The sequence below is a fragment of the Pelodiscus sinensis genome, chromosome 24, assembly GCF_052426305.1.
Source record: "Pelodiscus sinensis isolate ZL-2025 chromosome 24, ASM5242630v1, whole genome shotgun sequence".
Classification (NCBI taxonomy): domain Eukaryota; kingdom Metazoa; phylum Chordata; order Testudines; family Trionychidae; genus Pelodiscus; species Pelodiscus sinensis.
In genome coordinates, this window is record NC_143075.1 from 20,599,004 (window position 1) to 20,615,472 (window position 16,469).

At 49.6% G+C, this 16,469-nt stretch overlaps 1 protein-coding gene across 1 annotated transcript in view; it reads right to left on the reverse strand.

Moving 5' to 3' along the window:
• Positions 1–16,469, reverse strand: part of LOC102445288 (protein-arginine deiminase type-3-like) — a 46,513-nt gene that overhangs the window by 20,393 nt on the left and 9,651 nt on the right. The window contains exons 2-6 of the mRNA XM_075906414.2: positions 12,868–13,048; positions 8,957–9,029; positions 4,247–4,308; positions 2,218–2,338; positions 65–190 (exon numbers count right to left, since the gene is read on the reverse strand). Coding sequence (XP_075762529.2) covers positions 65–190; positions 2,218–2,338; positions 4,247–4,308; positions 8,957–9,029; positions 12,868–13,048 — 563 coding nt within the window. The remainder of the gene's footprint in view (positions 1–64; positions 191–2,217; positions 2,339–4,246; positions 4,309–8,956; positions 9,030–12,867; positions 13,049–16,469) is intronic.

Here is a 16,469-nt window from a genome sequence, read left to right on the forward strand (position 1 = left end):
GCCCAGATATTTTGGAGATGGGGCCACCCAAACCCCTAGATAGACAGGAAGGCTGAATACTCACCGCTGTCATGGAAAACTCCCACTTTATCCACGTCAGACTCGGAAACATGAAGAACCAACTTGCAAGTGTCAAAGACGGCGGTGGGACCTTGGACTCTCAGGGTCATAAGTGACATGTCTTGAAGATCTTGGAAAGAGAAGACAGGCACTAGCCGCTGTTGTTATTTGTATTAGCATAGAGCCTAGGAGCTCCAGTCAGATCAGCCCTCCCATTGTTGTAGGGTAGTGGTCACCAACCAGTCGATCGGGATCAACTGATCGATCTCGGCTCTTCTGACAGGTTTGGCCAGGAGGCTGCCAACTGCCTGCAATTCATCTGCCCTTCTCAGCACTGCCCTGCTGCTCCTACCCCCTGCCTTGGAGGCGCCCCTCACCCCCGGGAACCTCATGCTGCTGTGTAGGGCATGGGAAGAAGAGGAAGGGTGTGTGTGCTGATGTTAGGGTGCCCATCCCTCCACCCTCTACCCCATCTCCACAGAGCAGAGGGGGGCAGGGATGGTGAGAGTTTGCTGGCTGCTTTTAGAAGTGGTGTAGGGATAAGCCTGCCTTAGCCCCCTGCACCACCACTCAGAAGCCACCTGTGGTAAGTGGTGCCCACCTGGAGCCAGCATCCCAAACCCTGGTCCCAATCCTGAACCCCTCCTGCACCCCAAATCCCTGCTCCCAGCCTGATAAAAGTGAGCGAGGATAGGGGAGGGAGGATGGAGTGAGCAGAGGCGGGGCTTCAGAAAAGGGGCGGGAAGGAGGCAGGGCCAGGGTGTTTGGGTCTGAGGTTGAGCCTGGATTGCACTTAAATTCAAAAAGTGATCCTCTGCTCAAAAACTGGTGAGCCCTGCTTTAGGGGCTGTTACAATAGAGCAAAGAGACACTCCAAGAAGTCATGGTCTGAGACAAGAGACTAGGGCAATGTCTACACTCGCGGCTTCTTGCGCGAGTAATATGCAAATGAGGCTAAGTGTAGAATATCGATGAGCTCCATTTGCATACCTAATGAGCCACCATTTTTTTCAGAAGAGGCTCTTGCGCAAGAAGGAGCGTCTACACTGCCCCTTGCGCAAGAAAAGCCCTCTTGCGTAATGCCGTTCTTCCTGAAAAGTAAGAGGTGTAGTGGCGTTGCGCAAGAGGGTTTTTCTTGCGCAAGAAGGGGCAGTGTAGACGCTCCTTCTTGCGCAACAGCCTCTTCCGCAAAAATGGCGGCTCATTAGATATGCAAACAAGGCTTGGTGATATTCCATGCTTAGCCTCATTTGCATAGCTGTGGCGCAAGATCGCGCCAGTGTAGACATCGCCTAGGAGTGGCCTTTGTGCAGATTAGGGGAGGACATTTCCAAAGTGGATTAAGCCGCACTGCACAATGATACAGTTGGGGAGGAAAAGGAGCCCAGGGTATGTCTACACTACCCTCCTAGTTCGAACTAGCGGGGTAATGTAGGCATACTGCACTTGCAAATGAAGCCCGGGATTTGAATTTCCCGGGCTTCATTTGCATAAGCGGGGAGCCGCCATTTTTAAAACCCCGCTGGTTCGAACCCCGTGCAGCACGGGGCACGAACTAGGTAGTTCGAACTAGGCTTCCTAGTTCGAACTACCGTTACTCCTCATTTCACGAGGAGTAACGGTAGTTCGAACTAGGAAGCCTAGTCCGAACTACCTAGTTCGAGCCCCGTGTAGCCGCGCTGCACGGGGTTCGAACCAGCGGGGTTTTAAAAATGGCGGCTCCCCGCTTATGCAAATGAAGCCCGGGAAATTGAAATCCCGGGATTCATTTCCAAGTGCGGTATGCCTACATTACCCCGCTAGTTCGAACTAGCGGGGTAGTGTAGACGTACCCCCAGGGAGTTAACGCAGTATAGCTACTGTGCTTAATTCATGCCCTAGCTCGCTGGTTCTCACACTCCTCTGTGCAGATGACCCTAAGAGGGGAGGGGAGATGTATAGAGAAGGCTTCCCCCTCATCCCCCCACAACAAAAGACAAGTAGCTGTGACTAGCAACACGAGACAAGGATACCTCGCTGTGCTGTAATCGTAGTGGTGGCATGTGACAGGGTTGGAGAGGTGACCCTAGTTCTGGCCTGGCCTGGCTCACTTTCCAGTTTCCCCTCGGCACCTGTCTAATGCTTGGCCCAGAGCAGAGATCTGTCCCCAGCGAGTACCTGCACTGGACCGCACATACTGGGAAGCACTGTCCATATCGTGGCAGTCCCTGTCACAGTCCTTGTCGCAGTTCACCAGCAACACGGCTCCCTGGCCGTCAGGGCCCCACGTCCATTCCGACTGTAGAGGAAACACAAAGGGATCTGGAACAAAAACTGACCAGGCCAGTGAGGCTGAATGCATCTTCCTCTTCCCCCAGAACCTACCCTCCCTTTCCTCCTTCCTCCCCGCAGTCCTGGAAGCCACCTTGTAAAGCAAATGTACTGAGTCAGCAAATCCAAATGCAGCCTCCGGTGGAAACGAAGGGGCCATTTACACTGCACTGGGAAGGTGACACACCTGGAATCAAAGCTAGCACAGGGACAGGATGGCTGTGAAGCTGCAGCAGCATAGGTGCCGGCTTGGACTAGCCCTTTCTGGTCAGACTCTTTGTGGCCATTCAAGTATGTACCCAGGGTTATTCAGTGATCAAACTTCCCAGTTGCAATGCAGACATTCTCTAAGGGCATGTCTACACTAGGAAATGATATTGAAATAACTAAACTTGAAATCATAACTCCCGAAATAACTATTTCGAAAGAAGCCTATTCTCCCAGGAAAGCAAGAGTACAGATTTTGAAATAACCAGACCATAACTTCGAAATAAAAGCTTGGAAGTGTGTAATCTCTACTTATTTCAAAATAAGGGGAGGTTATTTAGAAATAACTACCTAGTGGAGACAAAAGTCCAGAGCTGTATTTATGGTAGGAAAATAGAGTTTTAACATGTTAGTGTGCTAACACCCAGAGGTAGACAAGGGAATTAGTTGTAGTGTTAACACAAAACAAGCAAGGTGCGTCTAGACTGGCAAGGTTTTGCGCAAAAGCAACTGCTTTTGCGCAAAACCTTGCCGCCTGTCTACACTGGCCGCGAGAATTTGCGCAAGAGCACTGATGTTCTAATGTAAGAAATCACTGCTTCTTGTGCAAATACTTTGACGATCCCAGTCAGGGATAAGCCCTCTTGCACAAGAATACTTGCGCAAGAGGGCCAGTGTAGACAGGCATCTTAATTTCTTGCACAAGGAAGCCCGATGGCTAAAATGGCCATCGGAGCTTTCTTGCGCAAAAGCACGTCTATACCGGGCACGGATGCTTTTGCGCAAAAGCAAATCTTTTGCGCAACGGCACTTGCCAATATAGACGCTCTTTTGTGTGAATAGTTTTAACAGAAAAACTTTTCCATTAAAAGTATTTGCGCTAAATCATGCCAGTCTAGACGCAGCCGCAGTGTGGACGTTTTCTTTTTGTGCAAAAACCCCTTTTTCTGCAAGATCGGTATACCTCCTTTTTTGGGGCATAAGGATCTTGCAGAAAAAGGGGGTTTGGTGCAAAAGAAACTCCACACTGCTTGGTTTTGCGCAAAAACCCAGCGCAAAAATGGACCGGCAGAAAATATGCAAATGAGATCACGACTCATGCAAACAAGTCCCTCATTAGCATATGTTTTGTGGCAAAAACTCGTAGTGTAGACATAGTCGATGTGAAGGAGGGCAGAAGTTACTTGCTTTCCCTGTAGAGAGTCCCTTGAGAGCAGCTGGGGCATGTCTATCCCTGGAATACTTGGGCATCTGCCTTTTCAGCCCAGGCATGGAGCAAGCCTGCATCCCCTGCAAACACACAGATCCAGGTCTGAAGGGAATCCCTTGCTGATCTCAAGTCTGATGGGAAAAGATAGGGAGCCAAATTCTTTTCTCTAATGCGACTGCTGCTCCTCCCAGCTCTGCCCTGCAGTAGCCCAGGGGAGAATTAGGCACAGGGCCAACTCTGTATTCTTTAGTGATAGGGCATGATGCAGACTGGGACTAGGTTGGCTTCTTCAGCCATTCGGAAACCAGCCCGTCTCCACACACGGGCTTTGTCGCTGTCCCCGGCTGGTTGCAGGTGCCCGTTAGGAAAGGGACAAGACGAGATGGGATCCACTCAACGTGCTCCCATGCTGAATGCTTTCCCTTGCTCTTTGCTTACAGGTGCAAAATGTCCCATTACCTTGTTGGTTCCATTGCTCTCCACCCTCCCGCTGCGGCTCGTGTCGGCATCCAGAGAGACATCTGAAATCACAAAAGGAGGAGGACGCCACAGCGCGGCTGGCAGGAGAGTACACTACCAGCACTGACGCCTTCGAGGTGTCCTTAACGCTATCCACCCATCTCTGGGCAGCACCAACTCCTCCACCCTGCTATGCACCGTTGGGCAGCGCTGTTCAAGAAGGACTCCGGGTCTCCCTTCACAATCTGCATCTTCCGACCTTTTCCTGCTCCTTCCTATAATTGTCCTCTGCCTACTCCCTGGGTATGTCTACACTATGAAGTTTTTTTTTCAGAAAAACTGCCGTTTTTCTGAAAAAACTCTGATTACGTCCACACTGCAATTGCGATCTTCCACAAGAAAATCGAAAGAACAGAAGGGTTTTTCCGGCATTAGTAATCCTCATTCTCTAAGGAAAAAGCCTTTTTCCAAAAGAGCTCTTTCACAAAAAGGCGCATGTGGACGGAGAAGAGAGTTTTTTCAGAAGAAGAGAAAAGAGGAAAAAGCACAGGTGCCCTGGTGGCCACTCCGTCCATAGTAATCACAGCTGAAATGCGAGAGAGCGTCCGTTCAGTGGGGATCTGTCAAAAAAGCAGATCACTTTTTCGATGCACTTTGGCAGTGTGGATGGTCTCTTTCAGAAGAAGTTTTTTTGGAAGATCTCTTCTGGAAAAGCTTCTTCCGAAAGAAGCCTGCAGACTAGACATAGCCCCAGCTTGGTGCCTTGAGCAGGAAATCACGGGTGGAAATGGTTCCATGGATGCTCTGAGTCTTAGGCCCATTTCCTTGATATCCATATTTTGCTGTTGAATGAAGACTAACCACAGCGGGGGCAGGAAGAAGTGTTTCTAGAACATGGGCATGTAAACACCAAAATATGTGTTTGCCCTGAACTATGAGGGCAGGGGACTGGACTTGATGACTTCTAGAGGTCCCTTCCAGTTCTAGTGTTCTAGGATTCAATGATTTTAAATGGGTCCTTCCTTCGGAAGAGCTCCTTCCCCTCCAGATTTCTGACCATATGCTCTTTACTGTGCCCCTAGCCAATAGGAGCCTTTAGAGCTGCAAATGGAGGTTCTGTCTGGTAGTCCACTCAGCTGATCAAAAAAAAAGACAGTGGAAGAAACAAAGTGAGTGTCATGCAGTGGACATGGATGGGGAGGCAGCTGCTTTTCTGAACAGCCAAAGGCAGGTCATGGAGTGTGGTGTTTTGAAAACTTGTGTTAAAATTCAGGCTGTCAAAGGATGAATACAATCAATTGTGATTAATTGTATTATTAAAAATAGTGGTGCAATTAATGACACGGTTGAACAATAATAGAACATTTATTTAAATACTTTTGGAATTTTTTTCTACGCTTTCAAAAGATCTTGATGTTTGGTTGCAATGCAGAATGCACTTTATTTTCTTATTCCAAATGTCTGCACGGTGAGAAACAAAAGAATTGGCGTTTTTTCAATTCATCTCATACAACCAGCGTAGCGCAGTCTCTGTGGCATGAACATTGAATGACAACGATAGAATTCTGTGCAAACCTTAACTGCATTCAAAAATAAAACAACGTCACGCTTCAGAGCAGTGTTTCTTAAATTGTGTGCCGCGAGGCAGTCGGAGGTGTGCCAGGGAGAACAACAGAATTCAAAATGGCCACCCTTAAAGGGGTAGGCAACTTTTTTTTTTCTCAATAACTTTTCCATTGGCTTTTTTTTTTTTTTTTTTTTTTGCTTAACAAAAAACCCTTGGTGTTCTTCATAAAAAAAAATAATTATTGTTTGATGTTCCTCCATCTTAAAAAGTTTAAGAAACACCGCTTTAGGGCCTGCATACAAGTCCACTCAGTCCTACTTCTTTTGTCAGAAACACGTTTGTTCACATTTGCCGGCGATAATGCTGCCTGCTTCTTGTTCACCTGGAGCGGAGAGCAGACGTGGGACTGTTGCAGCTGGTGTCGCAAGATTATTTATAGGTCTGATTAATCTCTCCCTTCTTGCTTCATCTGTCATACCAGAGGACATGCATCTATGCCAAGGGTGGGCAAGAGGCTGCCAGCAAGATGGATCTGGCCCACCAAGCTTTCGGATGGCTGGAGAGAGGAGAAGACTTTTCATGATGTTCCTGCCCTCCAGCAAAATCTCTTAGCTCCCATTGGCCAATCTCTCAGTTTCCAGCCAATAGGAGCTGAGAATTTTTGCTGGGAACAAGGACAGTGTAGGAAGTCTTCTTCCTTCCTCCTCGACCCCCTTTCCTTTCCCCCTCCCTCTCCCTATTATGCCCTGAGCAGAGCCATGTGGAGCAGCCAGTAGCAGACAGTCTGCCTCAGGTTTTCTTCTGGGAAGTGCCTCCCAGCCAGAGCCTGCCTCTGGCACCCCAGCCCCTCTCTTCCCCACCCCTCTGCCCCCCTTCCACATACTGAAACCCTCTGCTCCCTCTTGCACCTGTACTCCCTCCCAGATCTGGCTCCCGCAGTCTTCTGCCCCAACTCTCAATCCCCTGCCACCCTAGGTCACATCCCAAAATTCTACATCCCAGTCTCCTGCCTGAGGTCACAACTGCCTCCTTCACCCAAACTCCCTCCCATACCCCATTCTCCCTCCTGCACCTCAATCCCCTACTCCAAGCTCCCTTCTGCACCAACCTCCATCCCAGACCCCGGAATTCCTCCATTCATAATCATGGAAGAGTGTGGCCCTCGACCACTTTCCAAAATCTTGGAGTGACCTCTCCCCCCATCAAAAATGTATTGCCCACCCCAGTCGATGCTGACGATGGGTTTTGCTTGATAACAAACCAAAGCAGTGCAGACAGGTGCATGGTCATTTTCATTAGCTGAGTCAGATGCCACAGGAGAAGGTTGATTTTCTTTTTTGGTGGTTTGGGTGCTATAGTTTCTGCAGTGGAGTGTTGCTGTTTTAAGTCTTCTGAACACCCGTTCCACACCTCCCTCCCTGTCGGATTCTGAAAGGCACTTCAGTTTCTTAAACCTTGGATCAAGTGCTGTAAAAAAATCTCACATTGATTCCTTTCTTGTGTTCTGTCAAATCTGCTGCAGAGAGAGTGTTCTTAAAATGAACATGTGCTGAATCATCATCCGAGATTACTATAACATGAAATATATGGCAGAATGTGGCTAGAACAGAGCCAGAGACGTACAATTCTCTCCCAAGGTGTTCAGTCACAACTTTAATTCATGTATTTTTTATTAACGAGCATCATCAGCATAGAAGTGGGTCCTCATGGCTGAAGGGTGAAGGGCTGTGCGAATGTTTAGCATCTCTGGCACATAAATACCTTGCAATGCTGGTGACAGAAGCCCCCTCGTGAACACCTGTTCTCACTTTCTGGTGACATTGTAAATAAGAAGTGGGCAGCATTATCTCACCTAAATGTAAACAAACTTGTTTGTCTTAGCAAATGACTGAAGAAGAAGTTGGACTGAGTGGACTTGGAGGCTCTAAAATTTTGCATGGTTTTGTTTTTAAGGGCAGTTACGTAACAACAACAAAATCTACCTTTGTAAGTTGCGTTTTCATGATAAAGAAACTGCACGTCCGTCAGCTCCCTAAGGCGGGGTTTTCAAAAGCACGTACAGTAGAACCTCAGTGTGACAAACCCCTCAGGAAGGGTGGCTGTTCGTCACTCCCACATGTTTGTAGGTCTCAACAAGACGTTATGGCTGTTCTTTCAAAAGTTTTCAAGTGGCCATTGACTAAACACAGCTTTGAAACTTTATTAGGCAGAAGAAAAATGTTGCTTTCCCTTAACTTTTTTTACTAGGTTACCACCCATGCCTGGCCCCCTCTCTCTGGCCACAAAAATCTTTCACTTCACTGAAAGCTGGCCTCCTCCTCCCACCCACCACCTGACAGGGGCCTGTTCTCTTTCCCCCTTCCCAGCCTGCCAGCAGCTTGTTCTCCCATCCCCAGGCTCTCCCAAGCCTCTAAGGGCCTTTTCTCTCCTCCCGGCCAGACCGCCCCACCCTGCCCTGCCCTGCCCCGCCCCACCACCAGGGGCTTTTTCTCCCCTGCCCCAGCCCCGTTCTGGCACTGGGGCCAAAGGCCAGGAGAGGGGGTTTAAGGCAGGCAGGCTTCTTCCTGGTTTGCTAACAGGCAAGATGACGGAGACAAGGCTCTGCTGGCCACTCCGTTGATGGTGCAGCTGCCCCCATAGATGCTCTGCAGGCTACCTCTCCCCTGGGGGTTCGCTGCCCCCTGTGGCCGTTCTCAGTGTCACATCCCTCTGGGCAGCCCCTCACTTCCCATGTTATGGAAAACAGTCCCTTTCCCGGGGCTTCTGGCAGTCCTGGCACAACCAAACCCTGAACTTGTTTTAAGTTAGGAAAAACGGAAGCTGCCTACCAGATTTGGTGGCCCTAACTCTGACTCAAGGATTACGTTCTCATGGAGGAATTCTTGAGCAAACAGACTCGCAGACAGACACACAGGCAGATGCACAAATATCTGTCTCTCTCTCTACACACACACACCATATTGTATATATTAATGTAGGGAGGTTCCTATCTTTTTCTCTTCCCTTTCAATAGCTTATAATGAAGTGGATGGAAAAAACAGAAAAAGTGAACGTATCTATCCTCACACGCAACCTAAACCCCATTTTGCTGAATAGTTGGCACGGCCTAAGTGTACTTAGCCAATTGTTTTCACAGTACTTACTGACACAGGTGAGGTACAACCAAGCCCCCTCTATTGGTGCATCCTCGATCGGTCCATAGTATGAAATCCTAACCTGTGAAGACATTGCCTGGTGACGACCAATTCCAGCAAACGTCCATAGCATGCTATACTCACTTTGTCCAATGTGTTTTCTTCCCTGCAGGGTGGCAGCACTCAATGAGGGAGTGATGCCCGATATCGGTTGAGGTTGGGGGGTCGGGATGGAGGCCACCCTCAATAAATCCGAGGGAGGGCCAGGCCTAGGCCAGCTGATGAAATCACAAAACGGGAAGGGACGTCTCCCAGAGTCATAGAGTCCATCCCCTGCACTCACGGCCGTTGTTGAGTCATTCAGTTAAATAAAAAAAACCAACTCGCCACCAGGCCTAATGCTTGCTAAGGGGAGCTGGGAAAGGCCGTGCCGATGGATTTCTCACCCCAGCATTCACCTATGGAACAGTGCTTGGGGACGCCCATTCCATGGAAGCCTGCGTATTGTTTCTGGGATCAGGGCAGTGAGCCTCCTGACCTGGGTTAATGGACGGGGGCTAGCAGGGCTCTACTCACAGCTGTGTATTCAGTGCTTTGAAGCTGCCGCTCCGGTTCAGAAGCCTACTGCTATTTTTAGAGCGTTAGCACAAGCCCCGCTAGCCTGAACCTGTCAATCCAGGATGGGAAGTTCTCTGCCATGGGCTATGCAGACCAGTGGGGCGCACGTTTTTCCCGTCATCCCAGCCCCTGCCAGTCACAGAATTTGTCATTTCTCTCCTCCCACCCGCCACTGATTATCTCAAGTAATCTCTTAGTTCTGCATCTGCGTTTAGAGCTGGATAGCCAGACGGCACTGGGCACGGGAGAGCGCATTCATAGGACTGGGGGAATCCCAGTTTCTTTGTACCTTCCCAGAAACACTTGTGTGCACCCCCGGGGGGGCATCTCACCCCAATTTGTACCCTGCTCATCTAAGCAATTCCCACGCACAGTTAATCTCCATGGCTACATCTAGACGGGCATGATTTTCCGGAAATGCTTTTAACGGAGAAGTTTGCCGTTAAAAGCATTTGCGGAAAAGAGCGTCTAGATTGGCACGGATGCTTTTCCGCAAAAGCCCTTTTTGCGGAAAAGCGTCTGTGCCAATCTAGATGCGTTTTTGCGCAAGAAAGCCCCAATCGCCATTTTGCGCGAGAGGGCTTTTGCCCGAACGGGAGCAGCATAGCATTTCCGCAAGAAGCACTGATTTCAGACAGTGGGATGTCAGTGTTCTTGTGGAAATTCAAGCGGCCAGTGTAGACAGCTGGCAAGCTTTTCTGCAAAAGCAGTTGCTTTTGCGGAAAAACTTGCCAGTCTAGACACAGCCCATGCGTGCCATTGCCACAGTTGTGATGGCGAGTTGCAGCTCCCCCGATCATGCAGCCCCATAGCAGCATGAACAGACTCCGCCAGCCAGTAGAATAGAGGGGGTTTATTGCTTCTCCCGGATACAGCACAGCCTAGACGTGACGTGGCTACAGGAGTCTGGACCAGGATGCCTCAGACCCCTTGAGATGGAGTGCCACGGTGTGACGGCGGATTGGGGGTCCCCCGTCTCCTGCACCCCGAAATGGCACAAACAGACTGCACCAGCCGGTGGAATAGAGGAAGTTTATTGCCTCTCCAGGGTACAGCACAGCACAGATGGAATCTGGTCACAGAGCTGGGCTAGGATGCCTCAGGCCCCCTTGAGATGGGGGAGACTGGGCCCCTAAACTCCAGCCCCTCTCCCTAGGCTGTCTCCTCCATGCTCCCAGACACCAACTAACTCACCCTCTTCCAGCCCTGCCCCCCAGCCAGGGCAGCCTCCACCTTCCTTTGTTCCTCTCCATGGGGGGTGTCTGGTTCAACCAGTTTGGCATCACCTTTGCATAGTGAGGTTTTCCCTGCTGGGTCTTGCTCCAGACAGCAGGGGTCACCACAGCCCAGCAAGTACCCCCACTACGTCACACACGGCCATTAGACTCCCAGCCCCCTCCTTAGTCTCCTTCATGATTCCAGCCAGAAACTGACCCTTCCCTCCAACACTCACTTCCTTTGTTCCATCTCTTCCCTTAACCGGTAGAACGGTTCGGTCACTGTCATAGGGCCCTCAAGGCGCCCCCGCTGGGCAGTGCTTACAGACAGAAGCCAGCAGGGGTCAGCCACAGCCCAAGCACAGCAACCAGCAAGGTACTGACACTATCACACAAGTGCACTATACAAGCCAAGGTGAAAGAAGGGTTTTCTTTTCTCTCGCACCCGCTCCTGGGCATTTCAGTCAATGACTCTCCGAGGGTATGTCTACACTACCCCGCTAGTTCGAACTAGGAGGGTAATGTAGGCATACCGCACTTGCAAATGAAGCCCGGGATTTGAATTCACGTGTACAGCACGTGGAATGAGGTGTACCGGTAGTTCGGAATAGGAAGCCTAGTCCGAACTACCTAGTTCGAGCCCCGTGTAGCCGCGCGGCACGGGGTTCGAACCAGCGGGGTTTTAAAAATGGCGGCTCCCCGCTTATGCAAATGAAGCCCGGGAAATTCAAATCCCGGGCTTCATTTGCAAGTGCGGTATGCCTACATTACCCTCCTAGTTCGAACTAGCGGGGTAGTGTAGACAGACCCCAACATAGTAGCGATGGGCAACCTAGGTGAGTGAGTGGGCCACATGACTGGCCTCCTTCATCAGAGGGAGCTGCCAGATTGTCCTCAATAAAATGGACCCCCAGGGTAGAGGAGTTTTGCTCACTGCGCTTGCGTACCTGGAGTTTGTGGGGTGCGCCGACTGAACGATAGCATTGGATTGGATGCAGAGGGCACACCGGCTCTCACAATGCTGTGTGCAATCAGCACACACCTCGCTTGGCATGCCCTGGCTTTATGTGCATGTCACATTAGTAATACCAGTAGGGAAAAAATGACACGGACAGAAACCAGTGGAATCTGGCCACCCTGTGAGTGGGCAACGGCAAACAAAATGTCTCACCAGTCACACACAGGACGTGGAAGGGCCACATGCAGCCCACGGGCCACAGGGTGACTTCCACCGCCTTAACTCGCATTATTTGGCAGTGGCCTAGCGAGGAGTGGGGGGGGCAGTTGCTCCCGGGTGCCATGGTGGGGGGGCATCAATTTAGCTGAGGGGCCACTTGCTCCCTCCAGACAAGCCGCCAATGCAGGGCTGGGTGAAGGGAGTAGGTACCTCAAAGGCCTGCCCGGGAGCCCAACGCCCCTGGCTTGGGAGCCGCTGCTTCCCCCGCTGCGCAGTTCGGCACAGTTTTGCCTTTGCCCGCCGGGCACATAACACCCTGGCTACGCCACTGTTCTTTGGGCGCTCTCTGCCCCCATCTCACACACCCTTACTTGCTTCTGTTTCATTTTGTGGCTGTTAATTGCTCAGAATCTATTCTGTGGACAGCTAGAGCCCTGTGCGGATACAAATGTCTACCTGTGGATGCCAGTGGTTCCTGAGCGCCAGTGCCCCATGCTGGTAGCTCCTCCCAGCTGTGCAGTTCTACCACCTCCAGCCCCACCGCCAGCTGGGCTGTACTGTCCCAGACAGGAGACGCACGTTGGGGCGGGGCTGGGGATGGTACAGCTGCCCTGCTGGGAGAAGTGGCCGGCACAGGGCGCAGGCTCCCTGGAGTGGCAGGTCCACGTTCTTCTCCTTTGGCCACAGTGTCTCTTGGGAGAAACACCCTAGCGGAGCCCAATGCCTATCTGCAGAGATCTGCATCCGCGGGGAGAGCTTTGTGTCCGCTGTGTTTCCTGACACACAAGCACTGCGCAACCATGCCACATCCAGCAGTTCGAATATCCCTTTCTCTGAGCCTGCAAAGCATGCCCCCGTGTTTGCAGGAGTGATCCTGAGATTCCTTTAAGGGCCAGCAAGCCACGCACCTTGTTATCATTGAGGGTACTGCTGGGGACCCCCATGGACACTACGACCTCCACCTCTGGACTGAGAGGCCATCTCGATGCACCAGCAGGTTTCTTCTCAGCATTAGGGTTGGAGGCAACATAGATTTTCACTCCAGAGGTACCCTCCGCATCAAATGACGTAGCACCGCTTGGGGCGGATCTGGGAGAGAAAGGAGCACTTGGTTACTGTTGGCGTTGTCCCTGTCACTGGCTATGTACATGCATAAACACACTAACCAAAATCCCCAGAGCCACAGGAAATTCCCATAGGTTGTCAAATGAAACCAACGCAAATTCATCTTTTTTTTTTTTTTTTGCACAAAAGAAGCTGACTTTGAAAAATTTTGCCCAGTTCTAACCCTTACCAAATGGTGGTAGAGATGTAGCCGTGTTAGTCTGGTCTAGCTGAAACAAAAGACAGGACTATGCAGCACGTCAAAGACTAACAAGACGGTTTATTAGGTGATGAGCTTTCGTGGGCCAGACCCACTTCCTCAGATCAAATTGTGAAAGAAAATTGGCACGATCATATACACCAAAGTGATACAATCAAAAAAAAGTGAACACAGATAAAATTGACAAATCAGATTTCAGAACAGAGGGCGGGGGTGAGTTTTAGAACAGAGGGGGGAAGGTTAGCATCTGTGAGGTAATGATATTGGGGTGATAATTGGGGAAGCTTTCTTTGTAATGGGTGAGATAGCTTCCCCAATTATCACCCCTAATATCATTACCTCACAGACACTAACCTTCCCCTCCCGCCTCCCCCCCCCCCCCCGCCCTGTTCTAACATCTGATTTGTTAATTTTTTATCTGTGTTCACTTTTTTTTTTGATTGTATCCCTTTGGTATATATGGTCGTGCCAATTTTCTTCCACAATTTGATCTGAGGAAGTGGGTCTGGCCCACGAAAGCTCATCACCTAATAAACCATCTCGTTAGTCTTTGAAGTGCTGCATAGTCCTGTCTTTTGTTTCAACTTTACCAAATGTGATTTTTTATGAGGCTAAATTAATGATGGAAATTCTCAGATGAAAGATGGCATTAAAATGCAAAATCCAGTTCATTGGCAAGAAAGAATTATTCTTTGCACTCAGTATACCTGGCAAGTCCACACCTTCAAAGCACCCTGCCAACATTAATTCATCTATTAACACCTAAATGTGCTGTGGGAGGCATTTTTGGCCTGGGTGTGATTTGCATCTTTTCCTTTCCTTTCCCAAAGAAAAGAGATGAGGCTGTAAACATGAATCATAAAAATATTGAAGGGAGGTTTATTTCATCTCCCTTTGCATGAGTATGTCAGTGCCTGAAGCAACTCATAAAGAGGGCAATGAATCTGTCATCACTCGGCCTCCTCTAGAATTTTACGTCTGCCGGTAGAATAGCTTCTTTTCTTCTCGTGGGGATTGAGGCAGTGTTAGTGTCAGATTTACCGCATGCTGCTAGAACTAGAGCCGTGGTTTCTGGGGCTAGTTTTGAAAGACCGGAGAAGCAGGCTGCGTTTATAGCTGTCAAGGGGTTACCTAAGGTTGTGGTGGAATCTCCGCCCTTAGAGGTTTTTGGGGCCAGGCTTGGGATGGTTTAGTGGGAGTTGGGCCCCGCTTTGAGCAGGGGGTTGGAGTGAATGACCTCCAGAGATTTCATCTACCCCTCGTCTTCCGTGATTCTCTGAGTGGATTATTTCCAGTGGTCCCTTGTCATTGCCACACCTGAGACTCTCTCCATCTTGAATTGCCTGAGCAAAGCGGATTCTCGCAGCTGAGCACAGAGGCAGGCGTCTGTGTGTGGGACTGGGAGGGAGAATAATTGTCCTGCAAAGAGGTGTGAGATGTTCAGGTTTCTCCCGTCCCTTGCCTCAGGAGGAGTTGTTTCCTGCTACTATCTGAACTTGCCCCCAAACACACTGCTTCCCCCCTGCGCTGCCTACATACACAGGGTACATCTAGACAACTTTCCTCTTCTGAAAGAGGAAATGCAAATGAAATACTGATTAGCATATTCTCATGCTTCATTTGCATATCCCCTTCGACCCTTTTTGCGGAAGAGGTTTTTTTTGCCAAAAAACACAATCTAGACGCGGCTTTTTCACACACACAAAATCTTTTTCGGAAGACCCTGTAAACCTTATTTTTTGAGGAATACGGGTTCTTTCAAAAAAACAACGGAAACAACTGTCAAAAAAAATCTGTATTACTTTCTGTCATTTAAGCGACTACCATTTCACAGTTCCCAAAGCATGGACCAGATCATTTAATTTTAGGAAACAGCCGAATAGCCCTTTCTTATCTTAATCATCTCTTAATCACTCTATTTATTAACAAAATTTGGACTCCCTGCCTCGGGGCCCAAGGTAGGAGCTGCGTCAGTCTAATTTACAACTCTATTATTTCCCCTGCAGAATTCCTTATCTTGCCTATTCAGGCGGCCAGCCTGTGGCTTGCAGTTTGTGGGGGAATGCTCTCCTATAGCCCCCAAACTCCACCTATCAGGGACAAATTGGGTGGGCATAAAAGCAGGGACCCAAGGAGAGGGAGGGGAAAGCTCCCTGTGGGGAAAAGGATGGGAAAATAAGGTTGCTTCCTATATGTTATTCAAGCTGGTTGAAAATTTTTTTTTTTTGTTTCAAACATTTTTTCAAAAAAATATGGCCCTTTTCCCTGACCAAAAATATTGAAAAAAAAATCACAACTCTTCTGGATTTTTGTCACAATGAAGTTGTAAATGATTTTATTCCCCCCCCCCCCCCCCGCTTTATTCCTTTCCCCCCAGTTAGAAAAAGTGTGAAATGTTGCAGAGTAGCAAAAGGATAAGAGGGAGGGGAATGCAAAAATGGGAAAAAACAGTCCTGGATGTCATTCATTTAATTGCATTCTACAGCACCCATGAGGAAGGAGCACAGGGGTTCAGAGAGAAATTAAAAAAAAAGTTAGAAAGACTTTCATAATTGTTTTTGGAAAAAATGGGGAAAATTTGGAGCCTGTGAAGCAGAAACAATCTAAAACATTCAAAAGGTCCCTTTAAGGGTTTTGGGTTTGTTTGGGGTTTTTTTTGCCTGCAGCCATCTTCTCTCTTACTCTGTGTGGGAAGAGAGCTCCCCTGCGGAAAAAGGTAAGTGGGGGTCTGGGAGGGACCGGGGGCTGGGCCCGGTTGCTGAACGTCATAGGGTTGCCAGGTGTCTGGTATTTTCGCCTCCTGGCAGGGAAAAACAATCAGAAAATACCCGACATTTTAAGTGTCCAGTATTTTCTGATTTTTTTTAGCGGACAGGAGGCTAAAATACCGGACTGTCTGAGTCAATACCGGACACCTGGCAACCCTAGTCTTGTGGCTTCTCAGGAGTGCCTGAGGTTTAGCAACAGATGGTGGGCACGTGTGTGATCCCACTCCAGATGATTAGCCGTGCAGTGCCCTAGGCCCCGTGCTTTGGGGGACCCCATGCTTTGGGGTGCCCTGTGGGGCCCAGGGCAGCCGGGGAGAAGAGCAGGGAGGAGGAGACTGTTTCCAGCAGCGGGGCCTGTCCCCACCCTCACCAGCGGCTGCAGGAAGCGGAACCACGTATCCCTGAGCCACTTTGCTCC